The sequence below is a fragment of the Plutella xylostella genome, chromosome Z, assembly GCF_932276165.1.
Source record: "Plutella xylostella chromosome Z, ilPluXylo3.1, whole genome shotgun sequence".
NCBI classification, from domain to species: domain Eukaryota; kingdom Metazoa; phylum Arthropoda; class Insecta; order Lepidoptera; family Plutellidae; genus Plutella; species Plutella xylostella.
Genome location: NC_064012.1, coordinates 4,792,374 through 4,810,986, shown reverse-complemented (window position 1 = coordinate 4,810,986; position 18,613 = coordinate 4,792,374). Strand labels below are relative to the sequence as shown.

The 18,613-nt window shown below is 36.5% G+C and overlaps 2 protein-coding genes across 2 annotated transcripts; one reads left to right on the top strand and one right to left on the bottom strand.

The window, feature by feature from the left end:
• Window positions 1–10,996: 10,996 nt before the first annotated feature.
• LOC125491282 lies at window positions 10,997–11,974 on the bottom strand. The gene has a single exon (XM_048632849.1). It carries the CDS (start codon window positions 11,972–11,974, stop codon window positions 10,997–10,999), a length of 978 nt encoding a protein of 325 aa, XP_048488806.1.
• A 2,771-nt stretch (window positions 11,975–14,745) lies between these two features.
• LOC125491317 (cell wall protein SED1-like) lies at window positions 14,746–17,535 on the top strand. Its single transcript, XM_048632948.1, has 3 exons — window positions 14,746–14,861; window positions 15,982–16,100; window positions 16,396–17,535. Exons 2-3 carry the CDS (start codon window positions 16,025–16,027, stop codon window positions 16,737–16,739), a joined length of 420 nt encoding a protein of 139 aa, XP_048488905.1. The 5' UTR covers window positions 14,746–14,861; window positions 15,982–16,024; the 3' UTR covers window positions 16,740–17,535.
• Window positions 17,536–18,613: the final 1,078 nt, after the last annotated feature.

Genomic DNA, 18,613 nt, shown 5'->3' with positions numbered 1-18,613 from the left:
TCATAGTTTAACTGATCTCGAAAACAAAAGTTTCGAAAGCAACAGAATAAAATTGACGTTATAATTTTTCGAATATTCTCATAAGCCAATGATGCATCTTATCACTAATAATATGTATTTATACATACAATAAAGTGTATGAGTAGAAGAATATAAGCAGTTAAATAGTCTTCTAGCTTTTTTGTAAATCCTGTAAGTAGCCTTTTATCTTAGCTGGTAACTGCTAGCTAATATTCAAACCAATTCCCAAACTATGTCTTATTGCCAAGATATTTGAGCGAATTGTATATGATCAAGTTATGCATCGCTGAAATTAACATTCAACTCACAGCAACATGGTTTTCTTAAGAAAAGATCAACAGTTTCCTTATTATATTCAATGAGTTTATCGCTTCACACATGGATAACGGCAATCAAATCGATGCCGTTTACACCAACTATAGCAAAGCGTTTGATCGCATAGATCATGAAATGCTGCTTAAATAACTTCTATTAACCGGAATTCGTGGTGATTTGTTTCGCTGGTTCAAATCTTACATATCAAATAGGACGCAATCGGTGGTTTAAAACGGTTATATGTCAACCTGGAAAAGCATTCCTTCTGGAGTACCGCAGGGATCGTTATTGAGCCCCCTCCTATTCATTATTTTTGTTAATGACATTGACGTCTGTTTTAATAACTCACAATTCCTCTTGTTTGCTGACGATATGAAGGTGTTCAGAGTGGTTAATAGTCCAGAGGACTCTGCTCTACTTCAGTTTGATCTCAATAAACTTACTACCTACTGCAGAATGAACAGGTTGGATATCAATGTCTCTAAATGTTTCTCTATATCTTTTGGTCGTAAACGCAGTATGTTTTCAAGTACATATATTATTAATAATCAGACTATTTCCAACTGTACCGAGATAAGGGATTTGTGCGTTATTATGGACTCCAAATTGCTTTTTAATAACCATATAGATAAAATAGTAAAAAAAGCATATAAATTACTAGGATTTCTTATACGCTCCTGTAAAAATTTGAATTTAATGAAGTCTATTAAAATTATTTATTGCTCTATTGTTCGAAGCAACTTGGAATACGCGTCGCAGGTGTGGAACCCACGTTATTAAAATTGAGTCCATTCAGAAAAAGTTTGTTAGATACCATAAGTATCTATATATTTTTTAATTAAGTTAATTACATATATACTCTATGAGTAGTTATTTTGTTTTGTGTATAGCAACGTGTTTAGCTACTGCTACATTTAGGATTATTTTTTGTAATATTCCATTGTTAATTAGTGAAAACTTGTAATTGGCTTTCAACTACATACTTTTAGCATCTTTCCTCTTCCCCCCGGACCTCAGCTCTGAGTTAACGTGCCACTGTACCTTTAACTATTTAATTAAATATTAAAATAAAATACTTTTGTAAAATAATATCAAACAGTAAAATAGGAGTGCATCAATTGCAAGGAGGTGATTCGAGCGCTCAAACACAAGAATTCGGTGAGAGAACCACTCCCGCGACGGGGATCTACTTAATCTGGACGGAAAATAATTTAGTATGAAATCGTCGATCGCGTCCAATTTATGAAGACCCCTTACGACACTATTATTGCTAATACTGCCTTGTAACTCCTGGTCGCCTGGTACTTGTGATTCTTAACTACGCGACGAAGTGCTGAATACGTCACGTCGTGACGTCACTCTGAGCAATTTGTAAGACCTACTGGTAACTTCTGCACCCCTGGTATATCTGCGCTGCAAAGAAGTATCTGTTACCTACGCTTCGCTGATTTTTTATTATAAACCATTCGAGGCTTCTAGTTTCCTGGTACAACGATCGGGCAAAGCACTGAGCGTTGAGCAAGTCGGCACTTAACTCAAAATAATCACGTGACCTACCTAAACGCTCTTGTTGATAAAATATGAACATGTCCTTAGAGAAGTCATCATCTGAACCTGAATTGTCTGTGACGCCGACTAACTTTGCTGTGACGCGCATCAAGAGAAGGAGAGAGGAGGATAGCATTGGAATGACTGAATTATCCACTTTTAGAGACGAAATGATGAAATCAATGGCTGCCCTCTTCGCTAACTCGGACAAGAAAATTTGTCAAATGGTTTCGAGTCTGAAGGAGGTGCAAGAATCCAATCGTGGCATTGTGGACTCAATCTCTCTTCTTACAGAGCAGAATAAACTATTACAAGACAAAATTTTGTCCCTGGAATCACAAAGAAGAGAGGATAGTGAGTACATATCACTGCTAGAGAATAAAATTGAGGACTTACAAATGTCAAACCGCAAAGCAAATTTCGAACTGAAAAACGTGCCACGTAAAAATAATGAATCTAAAGAAGACCTGATTGAGATGGTGGTTCAGCTCTCTAACACTGTGGGCTGTGAAATCACAAAAAAAGACATAAAAGACATTTACAGAGTCCGCGGAAAGACCGATAGTTCCAGAAACACACCGATTATTGTTGAAACTGGTTCGACTTTGATAAAGAGTGAACTTATGAAAATGTGTAAATTATTCAATATAAAACACAAATCCAAGCTCACTGCCAAACATTTAGGTTTCCGTAAGGATGAGGATGTTCCTATTTTTATATCCGAAAATTTGACGAGTAAAGGAGCTCGACTTCATTTCCTGGCACGTGACCTTGTGAAGAGCAAAAATTACAAGTTTTGCTGGACTGCGTATGGCAAAGTTTATGTCAGAAGAGATGAAAATTCTCAAATCATCAATATCAAGTCTGAAGCTCAATGTACCCAACTCATGAATGCGCAATGACTAGTTATTAATATCATAATAATATGTAAATTGTCGCTTTGTCAATCTGAATTTCAGCTTAACTCCTTGTACACTTACTTAATTATAAGATTTTTTGATTTATGTAACACACATTCACACACACCATACTACACCGATTTACCCACACACAAACACCATTACACACGCGCCCATTTTCACTATACCAACACTATAAAATCATTAATAATAATAACTAACTACTATTTACAGTTTAACTTCTCTGAAATCCTAAACAAAAAGTCATCTTTGTTAAAGACTGCAGACTGTTTATCACTCAAATATGGCTCTTAACACGATAGCTGACCTAGATAACATGGAAATAGCGTCTGCAATTAAATGCGATCCAGAAGAAATATGTAGCTACCTCCCAATTAAAAAACATGACATAACAATTATTTCCCAAAACATAGTAAGTGTGTACAGCAAAATGGATGACCTTAAAACAACTTTAGCATCTATTGATTTTAAACCAGATTTGATAATTTTAACAGAATGCAGACTACAAAAAGACAAGCCTATTCCACATCTTGATAATTATTATTCGCATTTTACCAATGATCAACTTAATCAAAATGATGGAGTTGTAGCTTTCATAAATGACATACATAGAGCTAATACTAAAGAAATCAAACTTTGTGATGCGTCGTGCCTTCAAATTGATCTACAGGACCACATTGTACTTGGAATTTACAGGTCTCCATCAACTACTAATGTTATTCCTTTTGTAGATTCGCTGTGTTCACACTTAGAAACTATTAAAAGTCACAAAAATATCACAATAACAGGAGACATTAATATAAATCTAATAGTCACTGAAAATGAAACAGCTCTTAAAAGGAGAAACAGACACTACTACCTCAATATGTTAGCTTCTTTAGGTATTATGCCTGGACACATGTTGCCGACGAGGCTACATAGCTGTTTAGACCACTTTATGATAAAGTTAGATAGGAGTACAACTATTGCACGAATTGCTGTCGTAAACACCACTATTACCGACCACGCCATGATTGTTATGCTCCTGTCAAATCTTAAGACTAGTTCTAATGTGCCCAAATATGCAACAAAAACTGACTACAATAAAGCTCTACTTAGTTTAGCCGAGAAAAACTTATCTGAGCTAATGTTCTGTAATGACCCACACTTACTCATTGATCTTCTCACAAATGCTGTATCTGAGTCTTTAAAAGCAAACACTAAAACTATAACTATTCCAAATAGCAAAAGAACCATAAAACCGTGGATAACTCCAGGTTTACTACGCTGCATACGAAATAGAAATAAACAACAAAAACAGTTAAGAAATGATCCGGATAATGATGTCTTAAAAATTACTTACAGACGCTATCGTAACTACTGCAATAATCTTATTAAAAAAATCAAAAGATCATATGAAAGACGACTTTTAGAAATTTCAGCTAAAAACTCAAAAAGTCTTTGGAAGACTATAAATAGTATTACTTACTCTAAACTACCCAAAACCGTCAACACACAATTACTTAACTTAAAACAATCAACTTCACAGTCTTTAAATTTTGTCAATGAATATTTTTCTAACATTGGAAGTGACTTAGCCAACCAAATAACAACACCACCTATACCTAACACATTAAGTGCTGATTATTTAAATTTAAAAAATAGACTACCGGACTCTTTTGCTCTATTAGATACGGATTTTGAAGAAACAGAGATAACGATTATGAATTTAAAGAGTACAAGTGCTTCAGGTTATGATGCTATTCCCACTAGTTTTATAAAACTTGCTAAAAATGAATTAGTTCCTGTGCTGACTCATTTTATAAATCTTTGTTTTAATCAAGGTGTATTTCCCATTGCCTTGAAAAAGGCTATTGTGACACCAGTTTACAAGGGAGGGGACAGAGACGATGTTGGCAACTTTAGACCAATATCTGTACTTACAGTTTTTGCTAAAATATTAGAAAAAATTATCAATAAAAGACTGATCAACTACCTTAATAAATTCAACATCATATCTGATCATCAATTTGGATTTAGACAAAACAAATCAACGGAAGACGCTGTTCTAGCTCTAAGTACATTAATTGTTGAACAACTTGACAAAGGAAATAAATGTCTCACAGCTTTCCTAGATTTAAAAAAGGCGTTTGACACCGTGTCTGTCCCGATTCTTGTAAAAAAACTGGAACACATAGGTATAAGAGGTATACCTCTAGCTCTTTTTAAAGATTATTTAACTGATAGGCAACAGTGTGTCAAAGTAGATAATAAGGTGAGTCAGTATTGTAACATATCTTTTGGAGTGCCCCAAGGAAGCGTACTTGGGCCTACACTGTTTCTCATCTATATTAACGATTTACTAATGTCTAAACTTAAAAATGCAAGCTTCTTCTCATATGCTGATGATACCGCTATAGTTTTTACGGGTAAGACTTGGAAATCTATAGTTAGCGACACTCAAGCAGGACTCTCGCAAGTTGATCTTTGGTTAAGCCACAATCTACTGACCCTAAACACGCAAAAGACGAAGTATTTATGCCATACTATAAATAAATCCACTCAACCTCCTCCAGACCTAAAAATATACATACATAAATATAGCTGTCAATCCCTGAAAGTTGCTCTTGTCCCACAATTGAAAAAGCTTTCTCTATAAAATATCTCGGTATACACTTAGATCAGCACCTAACGTGGTATGTACATCTTGAGGCAATAGGTAATAGAGTAAGGAAACTTATCTGGATCTTTAAAAACCTACGGCACGTGGCATCCAAGCTCCTGCTAAATTCAATTTACTTGGCTCTTGCGCAGTCAATCATAATTTATTGTATTACGGTATGGGGCAGTGCCGCAAAAACCAAGTTTTTGGATGTAGAAAGATCACAGAGGGCTCTTCTTAAAGTTGCGTATTTTAAACCTAGATTGTACTCCACTGAGCAATTGTATAAAGATTGTGACTTGTTGTCGATTAGAAAACTATATGTACTTCATGCAACACTCAGAAAACATAGATCCATTATTCCTGATCCCGCCCATCTTTTGAAACGAAGAAAAAATGCAGTTGTAATGTTGACCAGTTTTTCGACCAGTTTTGCTGGGCGTCAATATAAAAGACAAACAGAACATCTGTATAAAATAATAAATGAAAAGCTTAATATCTACATGCTAAATAAACATGAAGTTAAACATAAAATAACTGAATGGTTGAAGTCATTAAATTATGCTGAAACAGAAAATCTTTTAATGTACCCTGAATAAAGCTACACGTACCGCACTTATACCCACACACACGCACACACACACACACACACACACACACACACACACACACACACACACACACACCCACACACACACACACGCACACACACACACACACACACACATACATACACACTCTCGCACTTAACACAAATTCTTGTAGTTTGCTTATAAATATAACTTTTCCTCTTTATTCTATCTAAAAGTGTTATATCTAATTGCCATTTGATGTACCTACTAAATACCTAGTATTTAAGTATTTATTTTTGCATGTAAACCTGCCTAATATTTACGATAACATATGCCTATGGTACGAAAATCTTTTTGTTACGGAAGAGCGTGGCCCCCTAACACAGGTGTTTTTACACTTAATAGAGGGTCGCAACCATAAAATGTTTTTTGTACCGTTTTTGTTAAAGAAATAAAATATTTTTCATTTTCATTTTTTCATTTCCATAAACTTTAGCTGTAAGTTTTCCTTTGATAAATAAATAAATATGAAAATCTTCCCCGTGTAGTGTAAGCGTGCAAGTACTTCCAAAGTGCAGGTCGATTTTTCACATATTATACTTAATTATTTCATTTTAGATTTAATTTTAAGAGTGAATATAGAAACTGAATGGAATCGAAGTATTTTAATTCTTACCTCTTTAATACCTATTTCTTCCATACCAGCTCTTAAGGGTCGGCAATAGGGAATCGAGGGTTGGCATTGTCATAGAATTATGTAGTAAATGATGCTCTACAGCCTTGAACAGGTAGCCGAAGAGTCTAGCTAGGTGCTGAATGATTCGAATTTAAGTAAATTCTTATGGATAACTGTAAATTAAATTCAGAATATCACGAAAAACCACTAAATCACACTCCCGTATTGTAACAACTGTGTCGTAATTATCAAGAATTTTCATATGATTCTTATCAAATTATAAAGATAAATGCTTGGACTAGGCGCTAAATACCTTGTTTTTTTAATAAACACACACCTATTTTGTGTAAATTAATCCCAAACTTGAGCAATTTTTTTCCCTCAAATCTTCATACAAATATCTATGGCGGCTTTCGGTGTTATAAAATCATAAACACAAGCGACGTTTGACTCAGTCGGCCGCTGGCCTCCAAAGAAGGGTTACGTCGGTTTAGGCAGCACTGATAGCTCGCGATCTAATCGTGTACAGACACAAAATCACTGCAAATTGGTTGTCATTGCACTTTCTCAACTTTTATGACACCAACATAATTTGATTTGAAATTGAGGAAGCATAATGGATCTAAATGATGCCAATACGTAGGAACATTTGGTTAGGATTCAAAAACACAGTCTCATGGTGCTGGTTGAGGTATGGTCTCGTGAGGATCTGATTTTTTATTTTATTTTTATTTATTCGGGTTGACAAACAGTTGTACATTGTAATAATTATAAATAAATATCGGTAAATCTTAAGATATAAATGTACAGCCCACAACGTCATCCACAGAATATTTACTTAATTACCTAGTTGGGAGTTAACAAACTTATAAAACTAAAACATCTAAAGAAATTAAATTATTCCTAGAACTTAAAAAGGCATGCAAAATATGCATGCATAATAATGTGTATTTAGAGAGGACAAATAAATAAATAAATAATTTTAAAAAAAACAAGCGGGTATAGCTAAGGAATACATATGAGATATAAATCTATAGGTACCTAAATAACTTAAATTAATATGCATGTATGCAAGGAATTAATCAAATTAAATTAAATAAAAAGTAATTCTAATTAGTACAAGACAAATTGCTGATAATATTCTTTTTGAATGTTGATAGAGGCTGGTGGAATATGTCAATTTCGTTAAAAAATTTATTGTACGTATCGACCATGCGATGGAGAGGTGCGCGCTTGCCTGCATTAGTCTTGCTAGAAGTTGTGGAGAACAGTTGGTAAGCGCGGACCTCCCGACGGTGGACAGTTCGCGGTACGACAAAGCAAATTTTATTGGTCAAATCAATACAATCAAAGTTATTGTGACATATGCCGTACAGTGTCATTGCCTCCAGTAAAGTACGTCTATCTTCAAGAGTTTGAAGTTTATATTTCTCCAGAAGTTTTCTGTAAGATAGAGTGGCACGATAGCAACGAAAATGCATTGCACGCAAGAACTTTCTCTGCACTCTCTCGATAATATCCTTATATTTGGTGTAAAACGGATTCCAGATAGATACAGCATATTCCAATTGGGGCCTAATCAAACTTTTGTACAAATGCAGGTAAGTAGAAGGTTGATGGAAATCATGCGAGGCTCTCATTATAAAACCGTACATTTGATATGCTTTATTAACTATTTTATCAATATGTAAGTCAAGATGTAGCTTATGATCAAATAGTATTCCTAGGTCTCTTAGTGATTCGACTCTTATTAGCGGTGCATCGCAAAGAGAGTAGGTAAAGTTAACATTTGTAACTTTTTTTGAAAACGTTATAAAATTGCACTTTTGTAAATTTAGTTTAAGTTTATTTTGATGGCAATATTCACTCAAGCGGTTTAAATCTTCTTGAAATAAATAACTGTCATTAATACTATAAATAGGTTTAAAAGCTTTAAGATCGTCAGCATACATTAAAAATTTTGAATTGAGGAAACATTGTTTAATATCATTAATAAAAAGGATAAAAAGTAGAGGACCTAAAATTGAGCCTTGGGGGACGCCCGATGTAACTTTAATTGTGCTAGATTGGAACCCGTTGATCAATACTCTCTGACTTCTATCAGTTATGTACGACGAAAACCAACGGAGCAAGTCGCCGCGTATGCCATTAAATGCAATTTTATCAAGTAAAAGTTTGTGGTCCACCTTGTCAAAAGCCTTACGAAAATCTGTGTAAACAGCATCAACCTGTATTCTTTTGTCCATATTTTCAAACAAATTGTTTGCAAATAAAATAAGATTTGATGCAGTTGATCGTTTTCTAACAAAGCCATGTTGCTCTTGAATGATGGTATTGTGTAGGATGGGATATATGATGTCATGAACCAGTCTCTCAAATAGCTTCGACAAGGTGGACATAATAGAGATAGGCCGGTATTGATCAACATCGTTTTTGTGACCACCTTTGTGTACTGGAGTAATATTCGCCAGTTTCCAGATTGTAGGAAAAACCCCTTCCCCTATACATTTATTAAAAATAATGGCTAAGGGTAGACTTATGTAGTTCGCGATTCGAATTAAAAACACAGGTGGTAAACCGTCTGGTCCGGCTCCTTTAACAGGGTCGAGCCGTTTGAGCTCTTGTAGAACGCGTGATTCGGTGAAATGCAAATTGTGTATAAGGACATTGTTACTGTTACTGTGTGTGGGGATAGACCATTCTTTTGAATCTAAAGTAGAGGGCTCATAGACTGAATGAAAATAATCTGAAAACATATTGCATATTGTTTCTGGATCACTCGAAGAATGCCCGTCATACTTCATAGTGGACGGTATGCCTGACTTATTACGGCGATTTGCTATATACGTCCAAAAGTGTTTGACATCCGTAGTGATACTGCTTTCTACTGATTCAATGTAATTAGAAAAACATTTATCGCACTCTGATTTAAATCTTTTACGATATAATGAAAATACTTCATAGTCACATAGGTTTCCATACGTCTTCCACTTAATCCATGCCTTGTTTTTGTCTTTAAATATGTGAATCAATGAAGGACTAAACCACACTGGAAATCGTGAAGACTTGGATTTAGTTAGAGGGATATGAGCTTTAATGAGACCATAGATTTTGTTATAAAATGTTTCTAGAGCGCTTTCAGCCGGTAACTCATCCAGTAATCCATGCCAGTCTATTTGGTCCAAGTCTTTGATAATAAGGTCGTAATTAGCACGGTAGAAATTATATTTTGGTATAGAACGTTTCTTCATTGGTTTATTATCAACATTGATGGAGAGAATATTGTAAAAAGGTGGATGTAGAGGGTCAATTTTAGATAGTTCGGGAATCGGTACTAATGTTTTGTTTAATCTAATGTTAGAAATGATTAAATCTAGTATTCTGTCATCCCTATTTTTAAGACTGTTATACTGAAAGGCGTTATTAATAGACATAAAATTAGAAAATAGTCTACAGACAGAAGTTGTGCCATTACATGAATAGCCGTTAGAATCAGAGTGAGGAACCCAGTCTAGGTATGGTAAGTTAAAATCCCCTATCATGTAAAATACATCTACTTCAGTTTTATCAATAATTGGTTGGATTGAGTTTAAATATGTTTCATATGTCTCTTCTTTTGTTTTTGGAGGTATATAAACCGCACTGACAATATGATGTTTACATTTTTGGGTACTGGGCAAACTAATAATAACGTGTTCCATAAATTGCGTTAAGGAAATATCCATGAAATTAACTATGGATGGTCTTAACTCTTTAAGAACGGCCACGAGCACCCCTCCACCGTCTTGTTTCTTGGTAGCAGATCTATCGCGATCACATCTATATACTGTATAGCGTTGGTCGATGAATTCGTTGTCAGATATGTCATTAATAAGCCAAGTTTCCGTAAGTACTATGATGTCGTATGTATGAGCCAGAATATTCATGTAGAGTGAATTTAGTTTAGTACGTAAGCCCTTACAGTTCTGATAATAGACAGACAAGTCACTATTAGCCATGGAAATTTAAAAAAACAAATAAATTCACATTAATCCGAGAGTACAAAGAAAGTGAGCCCATGCATATTGTATATCCATAGAGGCCAAGGCATAAACATGTTACAAGTGCATACAACTTATAAAATAGGAATGCAGTAGCAATCAAATTAAAATACATATACGCTATACCGCTCTTATAAAAAGATAATACACAACTATTTATACTTTTAGATATAATAAACATCAAACTAAGATTGTTTAGTAAACAACGTGAAGTGATGTAAAAATTAAAGTATATATCGTATATTAACATAAAACTACTACTATCAGGCTTCCTTTCGTTGTATTTTGCTGAGATCATTGCGACTACGAATAGCAAAAGCCGGGCTAGTGTCCGCTTCACGCACAAGAATGGTCCCGTTCTTGATCCAAACATATTTGTAGCCCTGCGCGCGCGTCCTTTCACGGGTCTCCCGAAATAATTGTTTATTCTGCCATGTTAGGTGCTCATTCATGTACACAGCTCTAGGAGGGCCCGCTATTCCCAGTACGTCCGTCTTTATACCTTTGGCGGTACGAAATGCACTTAAGATATTGTCTCGTACAGTGCGGGATTGCAATTTGACAATTATATTCTTAGGGCGATCCGATTGTTGAGCTTGCGGGACTCTGTGAACTGCGACAATCTCCTTCTGGTGTATGGGATAGTTAATCTTAGATCCAATGGTTTCCACTATAGTAGTGAGATTTTCACCGCGCCTTTCAGGAAGGTTTGCTAATTCAATATTGCATTGACGAGCCTGTTGTTCCATATTTTCTATCTTAATTTCCATAGCAATCATCTTATTTGTCAGCTGCGAACCATTGCCGCCTGATTTTTCCAATATAGCCATGCGTTTCTGAACGTCGTCCAGCTGGTCGGAACAAAACTGCGCGGAGGATTGGATATCGGTAACTGATTCGTGCATTGCCTGCTGTTTGTTTTCTAAAACCAACACTCGTTGTTTCGTGCTAAGACAGTCGCTGCGTAGAGAATTTATATCAGACTTAATTTCGGAGGTCGTTAAATTTAATGTGTCCAAGTCACTCCTTATGGTATTGATGTTTTGGTTGATTTCTGATAGTTTCATGCTCATGTCGGTTTGTAAGTTACTCATAGTGGCTTTCATCTCTAGAGTGAACGTTTTAAAAAGTTGGGTAATATCATCATCAGGTGTTTTGCGCTTCCGTAGTGCGGTATCTGATGGCATTGATATGTCTGATTTTGAGTGAGATTGCTTGGATTTAGATGGGGAGTGCATCATGCTGTATATAACCGTATACCGCGTATAAATAGGTAAGTGATTTGTGCACACAACTACACAATCGTTTGAAATTGGCCGGTGTCGGTATTACCACGAGTATGGATAGTCGTAGAGGTATATCAAGTAATTCGCACGCAGCGCTGCCAGTATCAGTGGTCCAGTGGTTAAGGCGTTCACCCCAGAAGCGTGAGGCCGCCGGTTCGCGTCCGGGTGCGGCCCGCGGTTTTTTCGCTTTTTTCTGACACCAGTACAGGTAAATAGTGAAAATTACTCACAAGGTGCTTCGGTAAGTGAGACAGCAACACAAATTCCAATATGGCGCTGGCACTATATGGGCTTCACCGCAAGATAGTACGAGAGGGGCCGATAATTCAAGAGCAGGTAGAGAACTGACTGATCGAAAACTTCGAATTAAATAATTATATTCAAAAAATAGTTTAAGGAACACGTCTACTCCCAACGAGGCACAGAGGACGACGAGGATGATGAGGGCAGTAACACGGTGGTGACTGAATTTTGTTTCAAAGATATTAATAGCTAAAAGCATCGAGTTTGGGCTATTAGGTATGTGTTTCAGAGAGAAAGATATTTTAGGTTTCCTCTGGATTAGTTAGGTTTACTGGGTTTACTAAATTCATTCGTAACGAAAAATTGTTAATGACGGAATTTCTTCTATAGACAGGAGCCACTAAAAAAGCAACGTTAGATGGCGTGATTTGCAGAAGTACAGTCAGCTGCAGAAGTAGCTATACACTTTCGAACCTTGACAATCTAACAAACCGCCTATATCTATTCATTGAAGCATTGACGGTTCGTCAGTTTGACAAGGTACAGAAATGTATAACCACTTTTGCAGCTGACCGTACCTATCTAGTCACCCTGCCACGGGGTGACTTCGGTGGGTAACGCATAATAAATACTACCTATATGTTATTGCATCAATAATAAAAAAAAACAAGAAAATATTCAAAATTTCCGTCCTCGCTTTTCACGCACACAAATCACAAACTCATGTCTTGTTCTAGGAGCAGGGTCCTACCCTGGTGCATTTCTATGACCACTTTTCACTAGTGTCCCACCGGTTTCGGTGCTCAGCGGAATAGCACCATCAACCATTATGATTCTGAGATATCATCACTTCTTATTCTGAGTTACCCAACTGTACCCTCTGAGTTATTAAATTATTATTATTATAAAATCACGCCATCTATTGAAATATTTTTTTTAATTAGGATTTGTTTTTGGTGTGGTCCCCAAATTTAAGGGTAAAAGCAAAATAATTATATTTTAACCTTTTTTTATACCTATTATATTAAAATACCTATTCAACGATACCCTACCTACACCATCAAAATAACCGGAAAAAATATGAGCCCCAATTTACTTGTATGGGAGAGGGAGTACCCCAATATTTTTTTGGGGTACTTCCCATATCTATGCGAAATATGAGCTATCTTGATATCTTGAGCTATTTGATATCTTCACCCGTTTCTGAAAAAGGGCGATGACAGACAGTCAGTCAGACACACGGACAACAAAGAGATCTTATAACTGTTGCTTTTTTCCCTTTGGGGTACGAAACCCTTTAAAAATATATATATATCATTCTGCTACCAAAAAATATACTTACAAACATACATACATACATACAATCGAAAAACATTACCCTCCTCCTTCGGCAGTCGGGTAAAAACAAGTGAGACAGGGTATTCATTCTGAACTTTTGTTCTACGAGTTTTTAAAATTAACAAAAAAATACTTTTTCATAGAAACTTTTTTGACATGTGACTTTTTACCATGGAAAACGAATATTTTTTTTCGCGAATTTGAAAACTCGTAGAACAAAAGTTGTTCAGAATGACCCCTTGAGTCATCCCCTTTCGGCTTAGTATACCCTTAGTATAACTTATTATCTACACTTTAATACCTGTAGTTACCTTTCTACAAGTAAAAATTATACTTACCCTCAAATCACTACTTGAAAATAATTGTCAATAAAGTTGGCGAGTAAACGTTTATCGACCCACTGTGCAAACTTACCTGTGTCGTGCGTGTCACTGCGTGTGCTGTGTGAAGAGCATTGAAAACCCAAATTTGGCGGGGCACGTCACCCTGTACCGGCCCTTAAGTGCTACACTACGTGTTACTCTCACTGGCCTTATATTTAACTATGTACAGCAAACCATAAAACTACGAATGAGATGTAACATCATTACTTACCTGTTTGATTAAAAAGGAGCTTATTACCGACAATAAACACTTATCATAATGAAATTGCATCGGATCGAACAATATTATTTTTGATTATTCAATTTGATTTTCCATTTTACATTCGAGATTTAAATAAAACTTTTACTTGAAGATTATTAATCATGGCTGTTGGTTGGCTATGTGTGATTTTCCAGCTACTGTCAGCTGTTTATTCTGGTAAATTACAATTGTGTTTTAGTCACCCATCTTGAAGTTGGTAAACCCTGGACCCTAAAACCGATTATGTTGAAATATTATAGATAAAACAGCATAATCCGGTAAACAGTTTAGTAGAAACCTATGCCGAGTAGGTAGTAATACCCTGATTACACCTACCGAGTAGAGTGGCGTAACAGTATCCTAGGCCGAACACTCTTTCGTTCATTGCCCGAGGATACTACGTCTCTATAGGTATAACTGGTACAAGTAGGTACATTTATCTCTAAGATACTATGTCTCTATAGGTATAACTGGTATAAGTAGGTATTATATTTATCAGTAGGTATATTTATCTTTTCCAAACAATACTTATTTTGATTTCATCAGTTCCACCAAACGCATGCTTGGAGAAGTTTCGATGGGACGACTGCGGGCGACCGGCGACCGCCGTGGTCTTCTACTGGAAGCCTGCTTCCAGGTACCGTACCACCACCGACACCATAAGCAGTGATCATGGAAGTAATAATAAGTTCTTCTCCTCGTAACTCGTAGTACGTATTACTTCCATGGCAGTGATCCTATCCTTCCTATCAAGCTATAAAATTGTCAATTTGGCTTTAGAACCGGTAAATCTACTGATGATGCTGTGCACAAATTAACTGATTACATAGCTAGGAACCTTGAGAAAGGACAAAAAACCTGTGGGATCTTTTTGGATCTTGCTAAGGCTTTTGACACGGTCTCTGTACCAATCCTATTAAATAAACTTCACAACATTGGCATCAGAGGCACTCAGCTCAAACTGTTTGAGGATTATTTAAGTGAAAGAAGTCAACGTGTGCAAATATACGAATATACAAGTTCAAGTACAAGTACCTCACTGTTAGGTATGGCGTGCCACAGGGAAGTATTCTGGGACCCATACTGTTTCTTGTTTACATTAACGATCTCCTTAGTCTCAGTCTCCCAGATGGTAAAATCTTCTCCTATGCCGATGACACCGTTCTCTAATTTTCTACAAATACTTAGGAGGAGACTTTTGAAAGGGCTCAATATTGCTTTAACCAGGTATCCCAGTGGCTCCAACCACATTTGCTCACACTCAATGAGAGTAAAACTAAATATATCACTTTTTCTACACGCAACTCCAATCAACCACCTTCAAATTTTAAAATAATCTCTCATACCTGCGATACACACAATACGTGTTCCTGTAACGCCCTGTCTAGAACTTCTAAAATAAAATATCTTGGCGTTATGCTTGACCAAAACCTATGCTTTAAAGATCACATTGATCTCACTACTACCAGAGCAGAAAACTTATTTTCATTTGTTAAAAACAAAGGTACATCCTTGATTCTACCTTATTAACGCAAAGCAAGCGACGCTGCTTAAGCCCCAGTTTCACCATACTCTGTTAGATCATAACATAGGCATTAGTTGTTGAATTTTTACACATCTGTCAAGAATTTAATATGGTATATACGTATAATTGGTGACATTACAATGTAACAGGGGTGTTAATGATCTAACCGACTATGGTAAGACTAGGCATAAGGTTTGTAAATGGGTAACATTCGGTGGTGTTATCCCCACAGATGCGAGGTAGGGCTCTGGAGGGGGTGTCTCCCAAACAACAACATGTTCAAGAATGAGTACGACTGTGTCGCCACCTGCATCTTCAGGAGGGAATTCAACGAACAGAATGAGATTGATGGTAAGAATAAGGATATAAGGATTAGGATTTTTTGTTTTTGGTAGGATTTGTTGTGTTTATTCATATAACCAAAAAAAAAAACTAGCAGCAAAGTCAGCTTTTCAGATGACTTACTGTAGAAGCTCGACTGAGGAAGGCCGAGGACCGAGTATTGCGGCACTCCTTTGGAGAGTCCAGCAGTTGCTGATTATTGGCTGATGATGATAGAAGCTCAAAATATACTGACCGACTGAGTGAATTCTTTTCTGCAGAATAATATTTCACATTAACCAACATGCAATCAATTATATTTCAGCATATGTTGGGAATACGAGCAACGCCACTGAAAATGGTTTAAATTCAACCACTGCCATCCCCGGGTTAAATATAACGACTGCTGTAGCTTCAGGTGGAAATATATCGAATAATACAACCGCTCCCACCCCCGGGTTTAATATTACGACTACTGAAGCTCCAGGTGGAAATATATCGAATGATACAACCACTACCAACCCCGGGTCAAATATAACGACTACTGAAGCTCCAGGTGGAAATATATCGAATGATACAACCACTGCCATCCCCGGGGCAAATATAACGACTACTCCAGATGGAAATATATCGGATAATATAACCACTACCACCACTGCAGAGCCTTAGGGAATGAACAGCTACTATTATCGTTCTAAAGTATAATAAAATAAATATAACTAAAATGACAGTCATGTCAATTTTGGGTTTTGGCTGGGCTGGCATTATCTATTAAAAAACTTAAGTAAGTAGTTTGTTTTACTAATCCCTACCCTATCACCACATTTACAAACATTTTCTATGGTAACAACTTAAAACAATCAAATTGTATCTACAAAGTGTTAATTAGAAGATAGCCATTATCAAATTTAACCGTGCGAACTTTATAAACAACGTTATGTTATGACAAGGACAATGGTGTTAAATTAAACAGAGCATATGGTAGGAGACAATCAATGGATCGTCCTGTCGCATAATAAGCAGTCGGGGCGTAATGTTGGTTCAGGAGACTGGTTTGTTCGCGTTGATTATGGTGACTGCTGTGGCCACCAAGATCAGCCTTCTCCGAAGTGATCCTCAACAGGAACCAGACCACATGAACACCACACTGAAAGACAATGAAGCGATCATCGGGAAATTCATGGAGACTTTATTAGCGAGTGGAAGATACCTGAAGATGGTGGAAAGCGTAGACCGCAAGTTGAATCACCTGGATATGAATTTCCACGAGCACAGCAACACTATCCTGAAATACTTGAACGAGCTGCTGCAGTTTTCCAAGAACTCGAATGCAGTTGGTCTGGAGAAGTCCCTGATGATGATGAGGCAAGATCTGGACAAGCTGAAAGTCAGCGTCGCCCGCGGGCCTTATAATGGTCAGATTTCCCAATGTAAGTTTCATCGGTTTTCTCGTGTTTTGTGACTTTTTGTAAGTTACCTTACCATGGTGGGGTTTTTTTTTAAGATTTTATTACGGAGTGGAGTGATCCACAGACTTTATGTCCGTGCCTTTTTGAGAGATCAATATATTGTGAGAGTTTGGTTGTTTTTTATCTTCATCTTTTAACTACTCACTACTCAATGTGGAAGCTTATTATATATATATTTTATCATTTATATATACATATATATATATTATTAATAAAATATTAAGCCGTCAGTTAGGTCGTTAAGCCTAGTCAGAGGCCTTCGGGCGGCTTGAAAACATCTGACAGTCGGGTTGCCCACTTACCCGACAACTCTCTCAGCACAAGCTTGCTTGTGTTGGGTTCCACCAATCCGCACTTGGCCAGCGTGGTGGACTAGGCCTAAACCTTTCCTTCACTGGAAGGAGACCCGTGCCCCAGCAGTGGGGACGTAATGGGTCGTGATGATGATGAATAAAATATTAAGTATTGTATTTTTTTTTGCACTCCTGGAGGAAAATCTACATGGGAAGGGAACCCAGGTATTGTCGACCTTTAACCGACTAAAAACCCCCAGTTGTGCATTTCTTGGTTTTTGTTTGTTTTTTTTTCTATGTTTTACACAGTCACACTTAGTGCCAATTTCACCACTCTCTGTTAGAGCATATCCAGGGAGTACTGGTTAACTTTTGACACATCTGTCATGAATTTTATGACAGATGTGGAGATGACGTTTAATTTATAAATCAATCCCTGTCGGTTAGATAACCGAGAATGGTGAAATTAGTAGGGCCAATGTCAGCCGTCTTCAGAGAACTCAAGAGAACTTAATAGACGCCTGTCAGTGGCCTCACCCTCCTTTTGTCATAGCTGTTGTTTTGCCTGGTGTTAATGTGTCACAGTGTTCTTAAGACTATGTTAATTTTATTGGTTAGTTCTTATATCCTAATCCTAACTAATATCCTAACTATATATATATATATATTATATATATTAATATTATAAATGCGAAAGTAACTGTGTCTGTCTGTCTGTCTGTTACTCTTTCACGCCAAAACTACTGAACGGATTTGAATGAAATTTGGTAAACATACGGTC

Excerpts from the sequence above, each read along its gene's own strand:
- LOC125491282 (XM_048632849.1), bottom strand. The coding sequence starts at position 11,974 with ATGATGCACTCCCCATCTAAATCCAAGCAATCTCACTCAAAATCAGAC.
- LOC125491317 (XM_048632948.1), top strand. The coding sequence starts at position 16,025 with ATGTTCAAGAATGAGTACGACTGTGTCGCCACCTGCATCTTCAGGAGG. Across the intron at positions 16,101-16,395 it reads CGAACAGAATGAGATTGATG|CATATGTTGGGAATACGAGC; the intron begins GTAAGAATAAGG and ends ATTATATTTCAG.